General features: G+C 42.1%; 1 protein-coding gene across 1 annotated transcript in view; it reads left to right on the forward strand.

Moving 5' to 3' along the window:
- PXYLP1 (2-phosphoxylose phosphatase 1) overlaps positions 1 to 19,692 on the forward strand; it is a 39,032-nt gene that overhangs the window by 9,429 nt on the left and 9,911 nt on the right. The window contains exon 2 of the mRNA XM_018556060.1: positions 13,986 to 14,042. Coding sequence (XP_018411562.1) covers positions 13,986 to 14,042 — 57 coding nt within the window. The remainder of the gene's footprint in view (positions 1 to 13,985; positions 14,043 to 19,692) is intronic.

Consider the following 19,692-nt stretch of genomic DNA (forward strand, 5'->3'; position numbering starts at 1 on the left):
CGGTCCCAGGATCGGCACGGCTGCTCTGTGACAGGAGATCAGAAGGAGTTCAGCACATGATCTCGCTCCAATCTCCTCTCCGGTGTCAGAATGCAGGAAGTGATGCCTATTATAACACTTACGCATTCAGCTGTCCCTCTCCTGCTTCAGAAGCTGGGGAGGAGCTGATAGGGCAGATCTCTGCTTCATCAGCTTCTTTGGGGGGTCCCCTGATGTCTCTATAAAGTGAACCTGTCGCATCCTCTTTGCTATCACAAAGAGGGCTTCTTAGCTCCCTATGTGATAACAATAAAGTTAAGTTGCAGAAAAAAAAATTTAAGTCGCACATAAAGAATTTAAAAAAACCCCGCAAACTTTATGCCTTTCATCTGCCCATCACTTCCAACAACGTCCTGGATTCCCAGTCTGCTTTGCATCTCTTTCCCTGCTGCTTGATGTGGCACAATTTCTCAAAACTACATATCCCATCGTATATTGCTACCAGCCAAGCAATGATAATGCTACATTGTTCAGATGTTGAGTTGTAGTTCAGAAGGCAGGCTCTGTGAGTTGTGACAAAGGGAAGTGCATATTCACAGGAGTGAAATTGTGCCAGTGCACTCAGGCAGTACATCCTATGGGCATCTTCAATAAGCAAGTTTACAAACTTCTAGATCAATATGGTTATTAGGAGCAGGATGGAACTTATGGAAATTCAATGTAGAAATACCTATTTATTTTTACCATAGATACCTTTTAACTACTGATACAGTTTTCCAACCATTTTTTAGACGAACGTGGATATCAATTGATCATCATAATTCATTGTGCTTCATCATTTGACTCCAGGTGTCACTCAGCCCCCCTCTCATGCTATGTATGTCCTGTGATTGGAAAGCCTGACTCAAAACTGCTTGAATGCGTTTCCGCCGTGCTCTGATGTGGTCAAAGCTGTAGACTGCTGGAGGGGGGCTGAGTGACAACATGAGATACATGGTGTCGCTACTAAAAGTCAGCAGTTATGCAATGCTGATTGCTGGAGAACCAGAGCACGTACAGAAGTCAAACAGGGTGCTATATGGTGGTTTAATGTTCATTGAGTGATTCTGGGTGAATGTTTACTTTAAAGCAACAAAAAACAGACAATGAGAACAGACAGAAAATGCACTGCCTGGCTAAAAAAAGTCACCACCTGGATTTAGCTATTTAAATACATAAGAGCCTTCCATTGGATAATTAGTCTAGCATCATTCTGTCCACAAAAAATGAGGTCAGCTTCCTACCCAAATATACTGAATGACCAGGTTTTTCCATCAATAGATTTTTTCTTCCCTGATGGCACATTGGACATATTCCAAGATGACAATGTCAGGATTCATCGGGCTCAGATTGTGAAAGAGTCGCCCATGCGTGCTCGTTCCTGCAGCTAGCTGTGTGTGTTCATAGCCCCGCCCACTCGTGTGCGCTGTGAGGGAAACTGTGAAAATGTAAAACAGGCAATGATGGCTGTTTACATACAAGCGGACATCATAAGACATCATTTCCACACATGGAGTGGGCACCACAGTCCAGACCTTAACCCTATTAAGAATCTTTGGGATGTGCTGGAGAAGACTTTACACAGTGGTCTGACTGTCCCATCATCACTACAAGATCTTGGTGAAAAATGAATACAACTCTGGACGGAAATAAATATTGTGACATTGCATAAGCTTATCGAATCGATGCCACGGTCATTGTGTGCTGTAATTAAAGCTAAAGGTGATCCAACTAAATATTAGAAGTTGTTTTGGGGCAGGCATTAATAGTATGAAAATATTTTACAAAGAAAACTATCTATATTGTAATGAGCTGCTCATGACCAGTGCTTAGTTTATATTTTCATGACCAGTGCTTTGTTTACATTTTAACAAGCCAATAGATAAGTGTCAAGACCTAATGTGCTGCTGTGCTGTGTCACTAAGACGCCAAAACATCCTAAAAAGTCATAATATAATAACACCTATGACATCAATCAGATTGTGGTTTGCTAAATTCAGATTAAGTAATGAAGAGTCCTGGGCAGATTTCATGATATATTCAACTGCTGGCCATGAAGGAAATGGAAGTATTACTGCCCTCTGTGAGCATTTGTTCTGACTAGTAGGACTTCTCCGGCAGCATGTGTGCTGTGAAATGATGGCAAGAGAGCTCTTTAAAAATTCTGTATGACCAGCTCTGAGCTCAGCATTGGTTATATTTCATCCTATACACTTTCCATACACATGTACATGCTTCACAGATCCTCACATACACTGAACCTGTCATAAGTAATTCACTCATAACCGGTTTACTTTAGTTCATTATGTGAGTGTATTACTTGGCTTATTACTTGTAGAACATAATAGTTAGAGGGTTTCTTCTACGAACAATCTACCTGTCAAGCCTTGCAGTAATTATCAGCAGTCAAAGCTTTAATCATTTTTTCCATGGTGGACATGGGGGAGAAATTAAGACCAATTGCAATGCTAGCTATCTGTCTGATTATTTCCACTACTTGCTGAAGCTACCATTTTTGTGACCTCGCTGTCTTCCATGCTGCTTTGATACTCGTCTTCTACTCTTCAACTGCTACTCTTCTGCTGCAACAGCACCACTCAGACATGACCCTGCTAGGCTCACGCCCAACTTCTTCCCACTGCCATTTGTACAGCAGTGGGCTCAGCAGAGGATTTGATTGACATGTAGCATGTGACAACTGGTTCTGATGCACATAGTGAGGCTCCATAGAGAATCATGAATCTCTGGAGTCTCTTCTAAGACTTTCACATGAAGGGTTTGTCACCAGCACACCAAATTGCTCATCGGGAGCTCATTATTAATCACATATAAGAGAAAGTGACCACCTCGGGTTCGCATGAGGAATTCTTCATCTGTAGTAGTGACTTTAACCATGGGAGAGGGAGTTCAGGGGGAGGTAAATATTGCAGTAGGGAGAGCTGGAATCAAGCGGAAGAGCCTGAGGGTTTGCACAACCAAACTCTCTGGACAATAATTGGACACAATTGTGTGGGCACATAATTAGTGCAACTTCCTAGTTGTTTCACAAAACGCCACTTCTTATAGTTATGGTTTATTTTATGTTAACATTTATTAAAAAGATCATTTAAAATTCAAAAGGGATCTGCATTACCATTTAAGAAACACCAGCAAAGTATGCCAATTGCATTAACAGTGCTTATTAAACCTTCTATGTGGGGGCTTCATCTGTCTGGAAGTGATTACATCAGAATACCAGAAGTATGTTTTGGTGCATTTACATGCATTTTTGTGCATTCCATCACAAAAAAGCATGTTGCTGCACTTTTCAAAAGTTCTGCAACTGAACACAATGGTGTGAACTAGCCCCATTTAAAACCTGTTTATGAGTTTTTGGTGCAGATTTAAAAAAACGCACCAGTCTGGAGATGGTGTAAACAAGCCCTAAGCAAAATAAAGAAAATACAGCCACTGAAAAGTGGTGACAAACATTATAGAAAATTTCCGAAGACCAGAAGGCTACATTATGCGATCACATCACACCTCTGTGTGGATTTACTGTCCCCTGCTTTCCAAGGTTTCATCGCTTAGACCATAAGTAACCGAATAACTAACATTAGGGGGCCCTATTTGTCAATGTATGGTCAGAAACCAGATTGAAACCTGCACTGATTAAAGGAGAACTATGAGGTGAGTGCTTTTCACTCACCTCATAGTTCTAGCCGACCTGTGACAATGAGACTGTCACAGGTCGGCTCAGTAGATCGGGAAGTGAGCGAACACATACCGGCGTTTGCTCACTTCTCGATCCTGTCACGGCTCTCTGCCGGGACAGGGGAGGGGCTGGATTCCCCCCTCCCCGCTCCGATCCTCCAGCCCTGACTGGCGGATCGGACGGGGAGGGGGCGGGTACAGCTGTCTCTGCTTCTAGATAGGCAGAGCCAACTGTCACTCACGCAGCTGGGTGGATCCAGACAAAATTGTCGGGATCCGCTTCAGCTGCGGCGTCTCAGTATACGGCAAGCTGTAGCTCGCGATATACTGAGCTTTGGGTGACGGATGCTAGTTTGTGTCCTCCTGTTACCCTTATGAGAACTGTGGGGAAAAGCCTTAACCCCATAGTTCTCCTTTAAGTACTTTTTAGTTTTATTCCCATTTATTTTTCTGACACTATTATTGTCTGTATTTTATAATCTCTTGTTCAAACAATACGTTTTTTCTGTAATGCTCCAACTCAAAAATGAAAGAATTCTTGTCTCTTTCAAAACACTAAAAGATTTTAAACTCATCCTTGTCTAGCATGGCAGGGGGTGTCAGAGACATTTCTTAAAGGTTAGAATTGCTTTAACAGATACAATGACTGGTGCGTGTTTTTGTTAAAACACATAGTGGCAGCTATTGTTTGTGTGTGAAAAGGGTTACCTACAGACTAAACCAACTCCATTGACAATCACTCCATCTGCTGGCACCTAGATTGTTGTCCCCCGAGATTAAAAATCTTTGTGAGGAGTGAGACTAAAGGTGGCCATACACCTTACAACCATCGCACGACTTTCGTTGTGCGATGGTTGTAAGGTGATTAAAATTTCATACGACCTGCCCATCTTGGACAGGCAGATCACTGAGGGGAGGGCTTGTCGATAATTGCAATGCCGAGCGGGCAGTGTGCGCTTGCGCACAACGGCCCGCGCGACTTTCTTCTTGCGATTGCGCTACCAACCCGCCGAAAATCGTACGATTTTCTGCGGGTTTTCTAGCCTGCGCGTAAGACGAAAGTCATGTCACCATACAGTAAATGCGGTCGCACACTGCCCATACACCTGCCGATTATCGTGCGATTGCGGGATTACCGCACATAGAGCAAAGCTTTGCTTGGTGTGGATACATATTAAGGTTCTCAGTTTAAAGGAGAACTATGGGGTTAAGGCTTTTCCCCATAGTTCTCCTTAGGGTAACGGGAGGACACAAACTAGCGTCCTCCCGTCACCCTAGTCTCAGTATACCCCTTGTTCCTTAATTCATGAAGCTCAGTCGGCATCAGAAATTTGCTCTACACCTTATTCCATTCCGTGTGGACATTACCCTACTGGCAGGAAGGAAAGTTTCATAAAAAAGGGAGGTTTATTTTCATTGTCTATACTCGGCTATGGCAGTACCTGTTCTTTAAAACATTGGGAAAGATTTAACATTTCAGTTCCTAATAGAGGAGAAAGAGACAACTGAAGCCAGAAGGTGAGATGAGACCTTGGTTATAATTCTCACCTTGCCTCATTATTGGAATGACCATGGCCTTATCCTGAGATCCGTACTAAAAACAATAGTTAATCTGTGATAAGTATCACTACAAAGGGCTGCACTGTTCAGCAGCCAAGCAAATAAACAACAACTTTTGGCAAAGATTATTGAAGGACTTTCATGTTGAAGTCACAATTGGTATTATCTCATAGGATCTGCCAAATGTTTCTGCGGCTGTGTGTGTGTTGAGCAAGTTCACAGTGGTGCTGAGAAAGTGACGTAACTAGATTCTTTGTCTTCCAGACCTCGTTGGGTGCAGTGCATCTAAATTCTCAGTTTCAGCTGAGATCACATGTCCAGATTAGCACAGCTGTACAATGAGCATCAGCCAAAAATATGCACTAAGTGCCACATGAAACAGCAGTGTGCGAAGAGGAGAATCCAGCAGGAAACCATGACTAGGTGCTTGTTGCCGATAGTTCAGTTTTTGGTAGATAATGGAGAGCCAAACCAATTGACACTTTCCTATATAAGATAACTAAGCTTGTGTTCTTGGGTGCTCACTCCTGCTTTGACCATTATGAGGGGGTCCCATATTTCCTGCTGGATTTTAATTTTTTTATATGAAGAATTTAACAGGCAGTGCTGGTACTTGTAATCGTGGACAAATACATAGTTGGACAGTAATAAAGTAGGAAGTATTGACAAGGAATACTCGCAGTTAGAAAATCCAAGACATAAAATTCCTCAGCCCACCAGGCTCTGTCTGTAACTAAAATCTCATTTTTAGGTGGAATATCCCTTTAAAACAAATCTACTTTTTGCAAAGAGGGAGATCTCATCTTGGTGGCACAGTAACTAGACTGAAATTTGTAAACACCTTATGTTCCACCACATGTATCAGGGAATTTGGTAGTCCTCTAAAAGGCAGCATATAGATATAAATGCGCTAAAATAATTAAGTATGAGCAAAAATGTGCACGTTTGTTCAAAAGAGGAGTGGAGGGTGAACATAATTGTTAACTAAAAACAATGAGTTTTTTCTAAATGTTTACAAATATACTAATTTTATCTTTTTTCTACCGTTAACTGTGTAAAAACTTCATTTTCAAAGTAAATATTGAATGCAGGGTGCTTGCCATGGTACAGTCTTTGAAATAATCTGTAGCTGCTCACTTTTGGTGTGTCTCTCTCTAACTGGTACTTCGTACAGAGCCTAATAAGATCTCTATGTTATAAACAGAGCTGAAAAGCGGGGTTACATAACACTCTCTTTACAGCATAGAAGTAAAAAACTGCAGAAATCATCTGAAATATAAAGGAAAGGAGGAAATCAAGTACAATGGGAGTGGTTTAATAAGGTGGGAGGAGATAAATGATCGGCACAAATTGGGAATAAACAGTACAGGGTAACCTAGGAATCAGGATACAGATGGAGGGTAAATGGGAGGATGGAAAAGGTGATTTTGAATATTTGAGCTGAAGCGTACAGAGGGTTAATGAGTGGGACCAACAGAGCACTGAATTTCTTCCCCACTAAGCAAGCTAACTCCTGTGATGGACTACAATATCACATTTCGTTAAATAATTTGTATTGAAATTATAGTCTATCACGGGAGTGAGCTCGGCGTGGTGGCCAATTTACAACACACACAGGGACCATGGGGAATAAATGTAGCCACCCTCCAGAAGGAAGGACAGTGTCAGCACCAATTCAGAGATGATTTGAGGATCCACAGCCGAGTGATACACAAATAAGATACATTTTAAAAATACATCCAATTAAATTAACTATTAACAAAAATGTATCTCCTGAGTTTAGTGTCACTTCAAACTGCCACCCAGCCCTTCTGCTAGAAAACTGATTTCATAAGGATACGGTTCAGCATCCCTACATTCTCAGGAAGAGATTCCCTGGCTTGGGCACTTTAGAACAGTAGCTGCAACTCCACAAACTTCTGTTTTCCAGATGGGGGTGTCAAAGTGTCCCAGGTTCTCCAAATCCTAGCATGAACAAGCAAGTCACTTATTCCTAAAATGCTGCAATCTTACTGGAAGCACATGTTCCAGGTGGACAGCTTGCCAAGAAAAAAAATCTGAGATTTAATATACTGAAGACTACTTTGTATTTTGGCTGTAATGTGGACGCCTTAGGTTCTCATATCTGATGACTCATTCACCAATCTTTAGTGTAATCTTTAAAGCGAGGAAAAAATACAGCATCATTTACATGGTTACAGTTCAGTGGCAGGCCACATCCATGCATTCCTTTACATTCTAAAGCAAATATATTAAATACAAAGAGTGAAATATAATCTGGGTTGTATGATGCTTAGATACAGTCACCTGGTGCTATCTGTATGCATGGAGAATGGGCAGTGGTGCTTCACACACATGACTTCCCTGATATGACTCACCAGACACAAGGACAATTGGCCTGGGCGGTGAGTTTACAATTTGTAGCCTAAATTTAACTTAAGGCCTTACAAATGCTAAACAAATTATGGCATATACCAATGACAAGCCATAACCAATGAAGAAAATCTTAAACCACTTACATTTCTTAAAGAACTCCAGCCAAAAATACCAAGATAAAAATCAATAGTGCATTAAAAAAATAACAACAATATCTTTGGCTACAAAATTCACCTTCAGTTCAGAAATGTCCCCCGCAGTACTTTTTTCTGCCACTAGAAGTCCTCAGTCCAATAGCCAGCATCATTCAACCCACTTCTTCTGTGCCAGCTTGTTTACTGGACAATGAAAGGAGAAGCAGCAGTGATGAGCTCGTCTCACTGACACTCTGCTTTCTCTTCCATTCAGCATATTTCTTGTCAGCACATAAACTGATTGGCTCCTTGTACTGATTCTTCCTCTCATACTTGTCCTACTGTACAGGGATTGCAAGAGGCTGATACCAGGTCAAGTTCCGCTAACACTAAATTGATGAGCGGCAAAAGCTTTTAAATCGTTGCCTATGGCCAATTTTAGGTATGTTAGTTGTTTGCGATTTCAAGGGTGCACGCAATTTTAAGGCTTGACATGTTTGGTGTCTATTTTCCCGAAACAACCCATTTTTTATATTTTACTAAAACATTGGATCATAATAAATGTTTCCTAGCATAACTTAAAGAAAACTTTTTTTTTTATATACTTTTTTCCCTATATAATAAAAAATGAAGCCCCCCCCCCCAATGGTGATTAAATACCAGCAAAAAAAGCTCTGTCCCAAAAAATTATATAAAATGAATTTCAGTACGGCATTGCATGTTTGAATAAATCAAACTACCGCAGTGTTGAATGCAGAAAAATGGCCTGGCCAGGAAGGCGGTTTAACAACCCGGTCTTCAAGTGGTTAAAACAATAGACATTCTAATGATTGGTAGCCAGAGATCACGTGATCTAGGTTTCCAAGGCTGGGAGCTCAGAAACAGCTGTTTCTAATTCATAGCAATCAGAAGGCACTTTTTTTTCATCAAAATCGTAGTGCAATTTGCTAATTCTAAAATATGCAATGCTGCTTCATGTGAAGTATACATTTTAATGGTAACTCAACTGGTGCATAACGAATGAATGCCTTGTGTACAATCACTATAAAAGGGTTGGACATATTCGCGGGAGTCTCTGCAAGGGAGACCACCAGAACTATTTTAAAACATGTAAGTTAAATGTTAGCCCCACAGAGAACAAGACAGCCATTATCCCTGTGGTCCAGAGCCGTGCGTTTCCATGAACGAAGGACTGAATCAGCTGTTAGGTATGCAGTGCTGTGAAAGGCAGTTCTGTCCGTCCTTAGGAGGTGCTCTGCCAAAGAATAAAAATATACAGTGTGTTTGAGCAAACCATTACCATTTCCATACTAGACAGCATCTGGACGGCTCCAACCCAGCGACAGAATGCATTTCCTTCTTCTTCTACTAGGTATATGCTTCATTCTATATTTTCTGGAGAAATCAATACAGCCTAGCTAGAGGTACATCTGTGTTATTTGCTGCTTTAAATCCCTTTTTATTTAGCACATTTTGATTAAGGTGAGAGATCTATTTACAGTAAAGGGTCAATCACTTAGTTCCTGGGAAAGATTCTGTACTTTTAGGGTTGGTTTGCGCATTCACGTTGACATTTTCATGCATGCTTTTTAGTTGTTTTTTTGTTTGCTACTCTTTATTTAAAGCAGTCTGGAGCCACGTTTGTTTTGGTGCGTTTCAGTGCAAAGAAAATCTAGCATGCTGTATTTTTATTTTTTTTAGATGCACTGCAACGCATCACAAAAGTATAAATAAGACTCATCTACAAACATTGCTTTTTTAATGTATATGCATTTGAGAGGAATTAAAATTGCACCCGTCTGCGTTTGGTGTAAACGAGCCCTTAGTGTGTTTAGGCACGCTGTGTAGGTAGATTTAGCTACATTTCTTAATATCATTGTACAGTTATAAGGTGCATATATGATCAAGGTGACCGCATGCAAGCAGATTTTTCATCCATGGCAACAAAAGATCAATGAATTGCCCTTTTTTCTAGATGATCGCTAAGCACTTCCAGTTGCTGCAGCAGCTCCAAAAATCTCTATTATTTGTCTTTCTATAGATTGATTGATCTGATACTGTGATACATACAAATGTGCATCACATAATGCACACTCACACACAGAAAATTGTTCCTTTTTATTGTTGATTATTACTTTCCAAAGTCTTTTAATCTTCAGCAGAAATCAGTTTTCATCTGAAATATTTGTCCATTTCTTGCCATCATATTGTTGCCAATACCACCATTTGATTAATGCAGTAGATGAGTGAACCCATTGAAACTACAGTAAAAAAAAAACACACATCTAGTGCATGGGCAATCGTGAGTTAAAGTGACACTAAACTCGGGTGTTAAATCTTAAAAATGCATTCAAGTACCTTAAGTATTATAAAAAATGTACCTTATTTGTGTATCACTCGGCTGTAGATCCTCAAATCATCTCTGAATTGGTGCTGACACTGTCCTTCCTTAGAGGGTGGCTACTTTTGTTCCCCATGGTCCTTGTGTGTGTGTAAAGTAGCCAACGCTCCAAGCTCACTCCTGGGATGGACTACAATCTCAATATACATTGATAGACTAAACATGAGATTATAGTCCATCACAGGAGTGAGCTTGGAGCAGTGGCTACTTTACAACACACACAGGGACCATGGGGAACAAAAGTAGCCACCCCCCAGAAGGAAGGACAGTGTCAGCACCACGTCAGAGATGATTTGAGGATCTACAGCTGAGTGATACACAAATAAGATACATTTTTGTTAATTGTTACTTGAATCTATTCAGATTTAAATCCTGAGCTTACTTTCACTCTAAAGGTGTCAAAAAATGTTTTAATTACCATTAATGTCCGATCAGATGCTATTATTGCAGGCTTAGTTCTATTATATATTTTGACATTTGCTTGTGTGAATGTTACTATTTAATTCAAGATTACCCTCAAAGGATGCCTAAGAAAAATGGAGGCTGCCAGTTGCCTGTCTCTCACTTTAATCCTCTTGGAATAACTGACCAGGGAAAAGTATGCAGCCAGTGATGGAATAAGGATGTTGGAACTCCTGATCTGCATATTTGTTCCAGGTCAGTCCCATAAAGTAGGGAAGCCATGAGATCATCGGGGCAGCCAGGCAACTAGCATTTTTAGAAAACCATTCATAAAGCCAGCCGCATATGTCCACCATTTTTGCCTTTATTTTCACCTGGTGACTCTGCCAGTAACGCACTTCCTGTCCTAGGGTGACAAAGCTTATGCATTGTACTATATACCGTGTTTCCCCGAAAATAAGACACTGTCTTATATTTTTTTGAGGCTCAGAAAACACCTCTAGGTCTTATTTTCGGGGTAGGTTTTTTATTTTAATGCACAACAGTCCACACTTATTCCTGTGCAACAGTCTACATGTATTCATGTACAAAAATATGGTGATCAGGGGTGCCGTACCATTCCAAGAGCAATTTGCTAACCAATCGCTGGCCAGAATGAGCGAAGCGCACTTTCACTATCGATTCCTCACAGGCGGAGTGCATTTGTCATCACTCCGCCTGTGACAGGAGCCGGCGCTATAGCGGAAGCATCAGCTTATGCGGCTCTGCTCCCTCCGCTGCCGCCTCGCTTCCTCTAACGCTGGCTTCATTGGCACCGCTGATTCTCTCCCACGGATCTTCAAGTTCCCCCTGTATGCCACCACCGGCCTTGGGATTGATCACAACTAGGTCTTATTTTCGGGGTAGGTCTTATATTTTAGCAATTCCCAAAAATAGTACTAGGTCTTATTTTCAGGGTAGGGCTTATTTTCGGGGAAACAGGGTATATGGAGGAGTATTGCTGTCTCTGTAGGACAGGAAGTGTGTTACGACCACAGAACAACTCCCCCTCATCTCCATAGCATAAGGAAAGGTGTTTTGACATTAGCCAGAACTTTGAATTCCATTATTCACAGGGTATGGACAGAACTGGGAAGTCTGGTACATTCAGCAGGTATTTGTTATGTCAAACAAACACAACAAACACTTTTCAGTATATAATAGTTAACATACAAAAAAGGAGCAAATAAGTTCACAGTTAGGGTTAGTTCACCCCATATGCAGTGCGTTCCGGTCCAATTCTGGCCGGAACGCACTGCATCACATTCCGGCCGGCTCACTTTTTTGTGGGGCAGGTGGGGGCGTGGCGGGCCATTGAAGTGAATGGCACTTCCCTCCAGCCTCAATGCGATCGCCCCCGAACGATATCGCAAGGCACATTGTGCCTGCGGTCCGGTGCCATCAAAATGTTGCTTACAGCATTTTGATCGGACCGCAGGCAGAATGTGCCTTGCGATCCCACGTGGCGACCGCATTGCGGCCCAGAGAGCGTGGCTACGATACCATTCACTTCAATGGCCCGCCATGCCCCCTCCTGCCCCACAAAAAAGTGAGCCAGCCGGAATGCGATGCAGTGCGTTCCGGCCAGAATCGGCCCGGAACGCACTGCATATGGTGTGAACTAACCCTTAGCGTTCACATACACTCAAATTAAAGCCACACATAGAGCTCTCTTTAATTGGTCATCTACAAATCTCTTCACATAATATAATAATAAAATATGAAAGCACAAGCATGTAAAAAAGTGAGATTCATTTGCAAACATACATACATTAAAAGTCTTCACTTAGAAAAGTATGTTGCAAAAGTACCTTAAAGTTGGCTTCTGAAATCAGGTCACATGATCTTGCTGTCTAGCTTCCCATTATGAAAGATGCAGCATAGTGGGGGGGCTTGCTGCAGAGGCTTTTGCACCAGCTGCTGCTCAAAACATACAGTGGCTAGTGTGCGGTGCCAGACAAAGTACCGATGCATCGATCCCGGCACATCACACCGTGTACTTTTTTAGAACTTTATTGAAATTCATAAGTTCTATGGACACAGCGGTGAGTGAGTTGGTTGTACTGCGTCGCATCTCGCTGCACTGATAAAGTACGACATGCCATACTTTTTTTTCAGCGCGTGCACATGCCCATGGGCTGCGGTACTGTGAACCGAGCCCATCCATGACAAGGCAAATTGCCCTGTCTTGCATTGGGGCTGTGCTGGAAACAACAGCCAGCGCAGCCCCACCGCATATGGTGTGAACCCACTCTTAGTTAGCAACATGTAATGTAGTCACACAACGCTAGGGAGAATATAAATTATGCAAATACTCACCTGACATGACAGAATAGCTGTCAATAAGCCTTTGTGGGCAGAGGGAGAGGTGGGTACAGGTAGATATCACCGGAGGTGTCTGCCGGCAATGCACATTTTGAGCCGTGGTGCCACCAAAATTGGCATAATCTCTCTTAAGGTCCCAACACACCTTGCCATAATCGCGGGAAATACCGCGATCGTACGATTATCGTAAGGTGTGTGGAAGCCGTGCGACCTCTACTACTGTAAGGTCGCACAACTTTTAACTTATGAACATGTTCGAAAACCCGCAGATCATCGTACGATGTTCGGCGGGTGTGTAGCATGTTCGTAAGATAAAAGCCGGACGGGCCGGTGTGTGCAAGCGCACACTGCCCGTTCGGCATTGCGGTCATCGGCAGCCCGCCCCTCAGGGGGGCGCGGCTTGCGATCATCGCAAGTACGATCTGCCTGTCCAAGATAGGCAGATCGTACGTTTTTTTTTATGTACCTTACAACCATCGCAAGACAAAAGTCTTGCGATGGTTGTAAGGTGTGTGCCCAGCCCTAGTATTAGCTTCTTTTTCAGGTTTTTATTGCTTTATTCTTACCTGGTGATCCTGTCAGTAATACACTTCCTGTCCCGGGGTGATAACAATCATCCACTATACAGTATCTATGGAGGAGCAGTGTTGTCACCCTAATCCACTCACTCCTGGTTTCAGCTACAGACCACCACTCCTTCTGCTCATCTCTATAACAAAGTGGGGAGTTTGTTCTGTAGAACACAAAGGTGAACTGGGCAGGACTGATAACACTATAGAACTATACAGTACAGCACTGGATTTCTAGCAGGATCATTTTTTATTGCGATTATCAATCAGATATAAGAAAACATCTTTTATTGAACAGACCAAAATGACCCAAATAAGAGCATCACATTGCTAAGGTTTACATATACATTAATATACATTAAGGATTGCTGCCGATGATCTTCCACTTTTCATACTCATTTCAGCTTGTATTGCTTTATTAAACACACTGTAACCCTGATCCTTGTTTGTATTTTTCTGTCTCTGCAGTCACCAGATGGTTGCCTGTCAGTATGCAGCTTAACTCTCAGTCACACATGCTCCCAGGTAATGTCTAGCATTGTATTGAATCATTTTACCTTATTATACATATAAAGAAATGCTTCTTTACAATTACATATATTAACCTGGGGCTAAACTAGTGGGGGATCACAACCTAACTAACAAATGAATTCAGCAGCTGTGTATATCTGAACGCCTATATGTAGCTCAGCCATGGAAGCAACCAGCTGTGTCTTCCTCAAGGACATTACATGCCCAGTGCATGATAAAAAACCTCCGGCCTCACAGACACTAGCAGACAAAATCTGGGCTTCTAGGATCGGGGTTATGCTTGTGTTTTGCTGGTGCAGTTACTATATGTTTGTACTGACTCATGTCTGCAAATTTGTAAAGCTGAAGTTTACTATTTTTTGGGGGGGAGGTGGGGGGCTACAGCATGAAAAACACGTTACACCAGCATTTCTCAACCTTTTTTCAGTTGCAGCACTCTTTTAGAGCCCCTTCACACCACATCTAGATTACCTCCAGACCAGACTGTTCCCTGACCCAAAATGGATCCCAATGTATCCCTATGCTATTTCTGGCCTCTGTTCCCACCAGCACAGTCCATTCCAGACCAGGATTGCACGGGAACGCATCAAAAACGCATAGAACGCACTGGAACACCCCTGAAAAACCATTCTAAGCTTTTTTTAAATAAAATCCAATCGTGGCAAAAACGCGGCACAAATTCAATGCACTATGTTCCAGATCTGGTCTGGAAAATGGTGTGAACCCAGCCTAAAAGCATGCACAATCTCGGGACACACCGGTCTAAAATGTAAAAATGACGTGTGGTTTCCCCCCCACAATCTATATCCTAGATAAGGGTCTGGTATTGATTTTAAGGGGGGACCTCTTGCAAAAAATATTGCAAGGACGGGGAGTTCTCCCCTTCACATTCGATACCGCCCCTTCATATCAGTAGCCCTCTTCCCTTTTGGAGTCACCCCCTCCACATGCAGAGTCCCCCTTTAAATCAGACTCTTACCTTAAAATCTTCACTGCAGTGTAGCTGCAGCCAGGTGGGAGGTGGAGCAGGTCTGGATGGAGGCAGACTTCTGTGCTCCTCGAAATGCTGGGGAGGTCCAGGATACCACCTTAGATTAGCGTGATACATTTCCATGGTACTGGTGGCTGGCTCGCCTGCACCATGGAAATGCATGACATTGCAAACATTTCAAGGCACCCCCGACAAACACAGAAGGCACCCCAGGGCGCCACGGTACCCTAGTTGAGAAAGGCTGCAATAGATATATGTAATGGACTGTATCCCATTAATTGCAGCTGCTGCTTCTTCTAGAACTCTTCCCCGCACTGCCGCCAGATATTACACTCATCTGTGCTATGACAGCCGGTAGTAAGAGAAGTCTGTGAGCTGCTACTCTGAAATGTTTCACCACTGACCCCACCACCCACCTGCCCTCTTCGTCATTCACAGAACTCAAATTACTATTATTCCACAATGCATTGCATTCTGTGAATGGAGGAGGAGATTCTATCTGTCAGCTGCTCCTCCATTCACAGAACGGGATGTATTGTGGGATAATAGTAGCACAAGCTTTGTGAATGTCAAAGAGGGCACAGAGGTAGAACCCATCAGACTAGCTGCTCACGGATTCCCCGCACCACAGCTCAAAGTGTAATATCCAGAGGCTGTGAGGGGAAGATCTGTACAAGAAGTAGCAGCATGTAAGGGGATACACACAATTACACTTATCCAATATGATTGGGGCTTTAAAAACACTTCAAGTTCAGAAAATGCCTGTTGATGCTGCCACAAATTTAGTGAGCTTCTACATTCCTGTTTGAGTTGACAACACAGTGCTTATGCTGCACTAAAATCTCAAGCACTGTTATCAGCTTTACCTAAGTTCTCCCCAGTGAAGTACAGAACCCCTCCCTGTTATCAGATGAGGAGAGGTGTTCTGTAGTTCAGCAGAGAATAACTGTGCAGTGCTGACAAGACTGCTTGGAATTTCTAGCAGAAGCACTGTGTTGCCGGCTTAAATATGAAGTTAGAAGATCTCCAAACCTCTGGTAGATCAACAGGTATTGTATCTATATCTGCAGTATTTTTAAAATGATAAGCCATGGGGATATATACATGTATTTATGAGATGTACTGACAGGGCCAGATTTACTCTCTCTACTGCCCCAAGGCCAGGTTCCTCTAGGCGCCCCCCTCCCCGTAGGGGAGGCCCCAAGTCCTCCAGGTGCCTGCTCGTATTGAGATTATTTTCAGCATTCTACTTAGGCAGTCTGTCATGCAAATACATCTGTAGTAAACAAAGCCTGTTCTTGCCCCCACTTTGCCTTTCTATTGGCCAACAAACATGATAAGCATCATCACTGCCCAGGACTTTGCCAATGCAACTGTGGGGCTGGTTGCCCAATTGTGCTGTTTTAGGGAAATGGGAAAATAATCTGAAGATGCAATTATGTAACTGGAATTGTCTGCTATGTACACCTTGGGCACCTTTTAGAAGGTGAGGCCACAGGATTACTGTGAGCCCTGAGTCACACTTGGTCATGAGTGTTTTTAGGTGATTTTAAAACATTTGTTTTGCATGTTTTTCAGGCATTTCCAGGCTTGAGCTTTTTTTAGTTTTAACCAAGGGAAAGCTAGTTACTAGGAGGAGATGTTTGTTAGGTGTGAAATCACTCGTTAAAGAGGAACTTTACCCTTATCTTTAGAATGACAACAAAGTCACCTTTAGGAATGTTTAGTGATGGCAATCTACAAATGCATACTTACAGATAATTGCCAGCTCTGTATGCTTTTGTATAGCTTTTCCCCATTCTCCTCACGGTGACTATTCTTACTAAAGAGAGATTAATATATTTCCCTTTACTTCCCGGAACTGTGACAAATGTGAATAGGCCATGTGACCATGCACATCATCTCAAGGTAAAAAAATACTTTTCCCTGAGATCTTGTGAGATTTTGCCATTTACAGACGAGATTTCCCTGCAGTGAATTGTGATGTAACCTTCCCAGGATGCATCACTTAGGCATAAGCAGACCAGGAAGTGGAAAAACAATAATTGTAAGTAAAATAAAAATAGGTTTATATAATTAATGTAAGATGATTTCATATCAGCATGTAGTGCTAAATGCTGATGTGATTTTTTTTTTCTTCTGTGTAAGGGGTTAAAGGTCCGCTTTAAGTGTGTTTTTCAGACATTCATGACGCACTACTGTTAAAGTCTGTGAGGCCAAAAACACGGGATTCTGCCCAAAAAAAAGCTCCTGTACTTTTCGAGCAACACAACACTCAGGTGTGAATGGGCACCATTGAAAATAATGAGATTCTTCATGCTGAGTGGTGTTGCGCTTTAAGAAAATACATGACAAGACGTTCAGGTGTGAATGGAGGCTAGAGTGTATTTCCACATTTGGAAATAGCGTCTACTTTATATTTATTCCATGTTCCCATTCGCATAGCATAGTTTTTTTTTTAAATGGCCGTTTTATGCTTTGCTTCCCTCGCTTTCCCCTTCTATGTTATGTTAAGGAGAGAGCTATGGAGTTAAAGGAGAACTATGGGGTAAGTGTTTTTCCCCATAGTTATCCTAAGGGTCACGGGAGGAAATAAACTAGCGTCCTCCCGTCACCCAAAGCTACAGCTCGCGCTATACTGGGTCCACCGCAGCCGGGACGGATCCCGACATTACTGTCGAGATCCAACCAGCTGCGTGATTGACAGCTGGCTCTGCCTATCTGGAGGCAGAGCCAGCTGTACCCGCCCCCTCCCCCATCCATTCTGCCAGTCAGCGCTGGAGTATCGGAGAAGAGAGGGGGGGAATCCCTGCAGGGAGCCGTGAGTGACAGTCACGGCTCTCTGCAGGGACATGATCGAGAAGTGAGCAAGCGACGGTATGTGTTCGCTCACTTCCTGATTTCCTGATCTATTGAGCCGACCTGTGACAGTCTCATTATCACACGTCGGCTCAAACTATGAGGTTGAGTGAAAATCACTCACCTCATAGTTCTCCTTTAAGTTATCACAATTAACCCTGTCTGTACTGTGTTGGCAGATCTCATTATCAGTTGTAACCTGGATGCGCACACTGTCCTAAGAAAGGGTTAAAGATCTCAAGGCACGGATGGTATATATTATGTTTTTTTTATTTTAAATTCTGTCCCTCAGTTTGTCCCCTTATCGCACATTGCAAGCTATTCTAAACAACAGAAGGTCCCTGTATACATCTCAAGGTTTATGTTCCAATGCTGAAGTGTCTCTTTCAATATTTTGGTTTAGGTTTTATATCCCAGGAAACCCAACCAGTCCCCGTAGCTGTGTCATAAAAGTGCATGCTGTGCATCATGTAATGATAGTAATTAAATATATTTTGATTTCCAGCTACTCCATAGCACAGGCCGTTGCCTTATTCAGCACAAAGTGAACCCAGGCGTATTCTTTGAGGGCAGAGAAATTGTAATGCTGGATAGAACAGATGTATAATTTCATACCTTCTGTGCCCTAACATTGCATTAAAATGCAGAGAGACTATTTTGGTTATAAAAGCACTTTTACTGTACGGAAAAATTAGGGTGGTGTATAATATAATTTATTACAGTATAAAGATACAAAATATGTTCAGTTTTGGAACACTGAAACCTTTTACATTTGCAGGGACAGAGCGGCCTTATGTAAAAGACGTCTTGACTTCCCAAAACCTGTGAAAAGTGTTTACTTGCGGTAGATATTTTTAGTGCGAGCATCAGAGAAAAGAAGATGTACTTTTTGAAGTTTCTTAAAGGGACAGGAAGCCTAAATTACAAGTTGAATATTTAAAGTGACACTGTCATAAAAAGAAAAACGTACTGGTATATGAAGTGCAGGCATCTAGAGAGACCTGTGCTAAACTCTAATCCCCTGCTTCTATGGCTGAAAGTTGGGCTATTCTGACAGTGTAGTGTTCGAGTGTGTCACTAACTCCTGCCTCTCACATTCTTATTGGCCCATCTCTCTCATGAGTTGCCTTACAGGCCAATATGAATGTGCAGAGGCAGGAAGGGGTGGTGGCAGGCTTTGCCATGGTTTTATTTTTTACTATATAATGTATCTGATGAATGATTGACTTATAAATGAAATTATTGACTTATAAATTGTGCTTATTCAATAGGTAGAGAAAAGGTAACATGCAGAGTGGGGTAACCGATATCAACAACCAGGGCTAAATGTGAAAAACTCACGGTGGCAATATACACATTACAATGTTAAGAGTAATAGAAAAAGGGCATTGCAGCCTTCACATGATGAAGAGATGACGATGGTAAAGCAACTTAAACTTTGCTTCGTTTAATTGAGTAGATTTAGTGCTGATATCACCAGGCTTACACTATTACAGGCTGTTACAGCATTGTGCAGATTAGCACAGTTTAGTAGTACACTTGGTATGTTGGTACCGGTGTTAGTTGAGCAATCCCACACATATGTCACACATTACAAGGTGTTACTAGTTAACCTCAGAGTCTCCTTACAGATTGCTGAGGACATTTATTTATTTATATGTGTGTATATATATATATACATATATATATATAATCTGCTTGTTAATTTAAAAAAATCTGGACAAACCTGGAAAGCAAAACAAGCAAAGCAAAATCTATGTTCAACTTTTTTTTTTTTTTTTTCCCTTGGGGTTT

The sequence above is a fragment of the Nanorana parkeri genome, unplaced genomic scaffold, assembly GCF_000935625.1.
Source record: "Nanorana parkeri isolate BGI_ZX_2015 unplaced genomic scaffold, ASM93562v1 scaffold223, whole genome shotgun sequence".
Lineage (NCBI taxonomy): Eukaryota > Metazoa > Chordata > Amphibia > Anura > Dicroglossidae > Nanorana > Nanorana parkeri.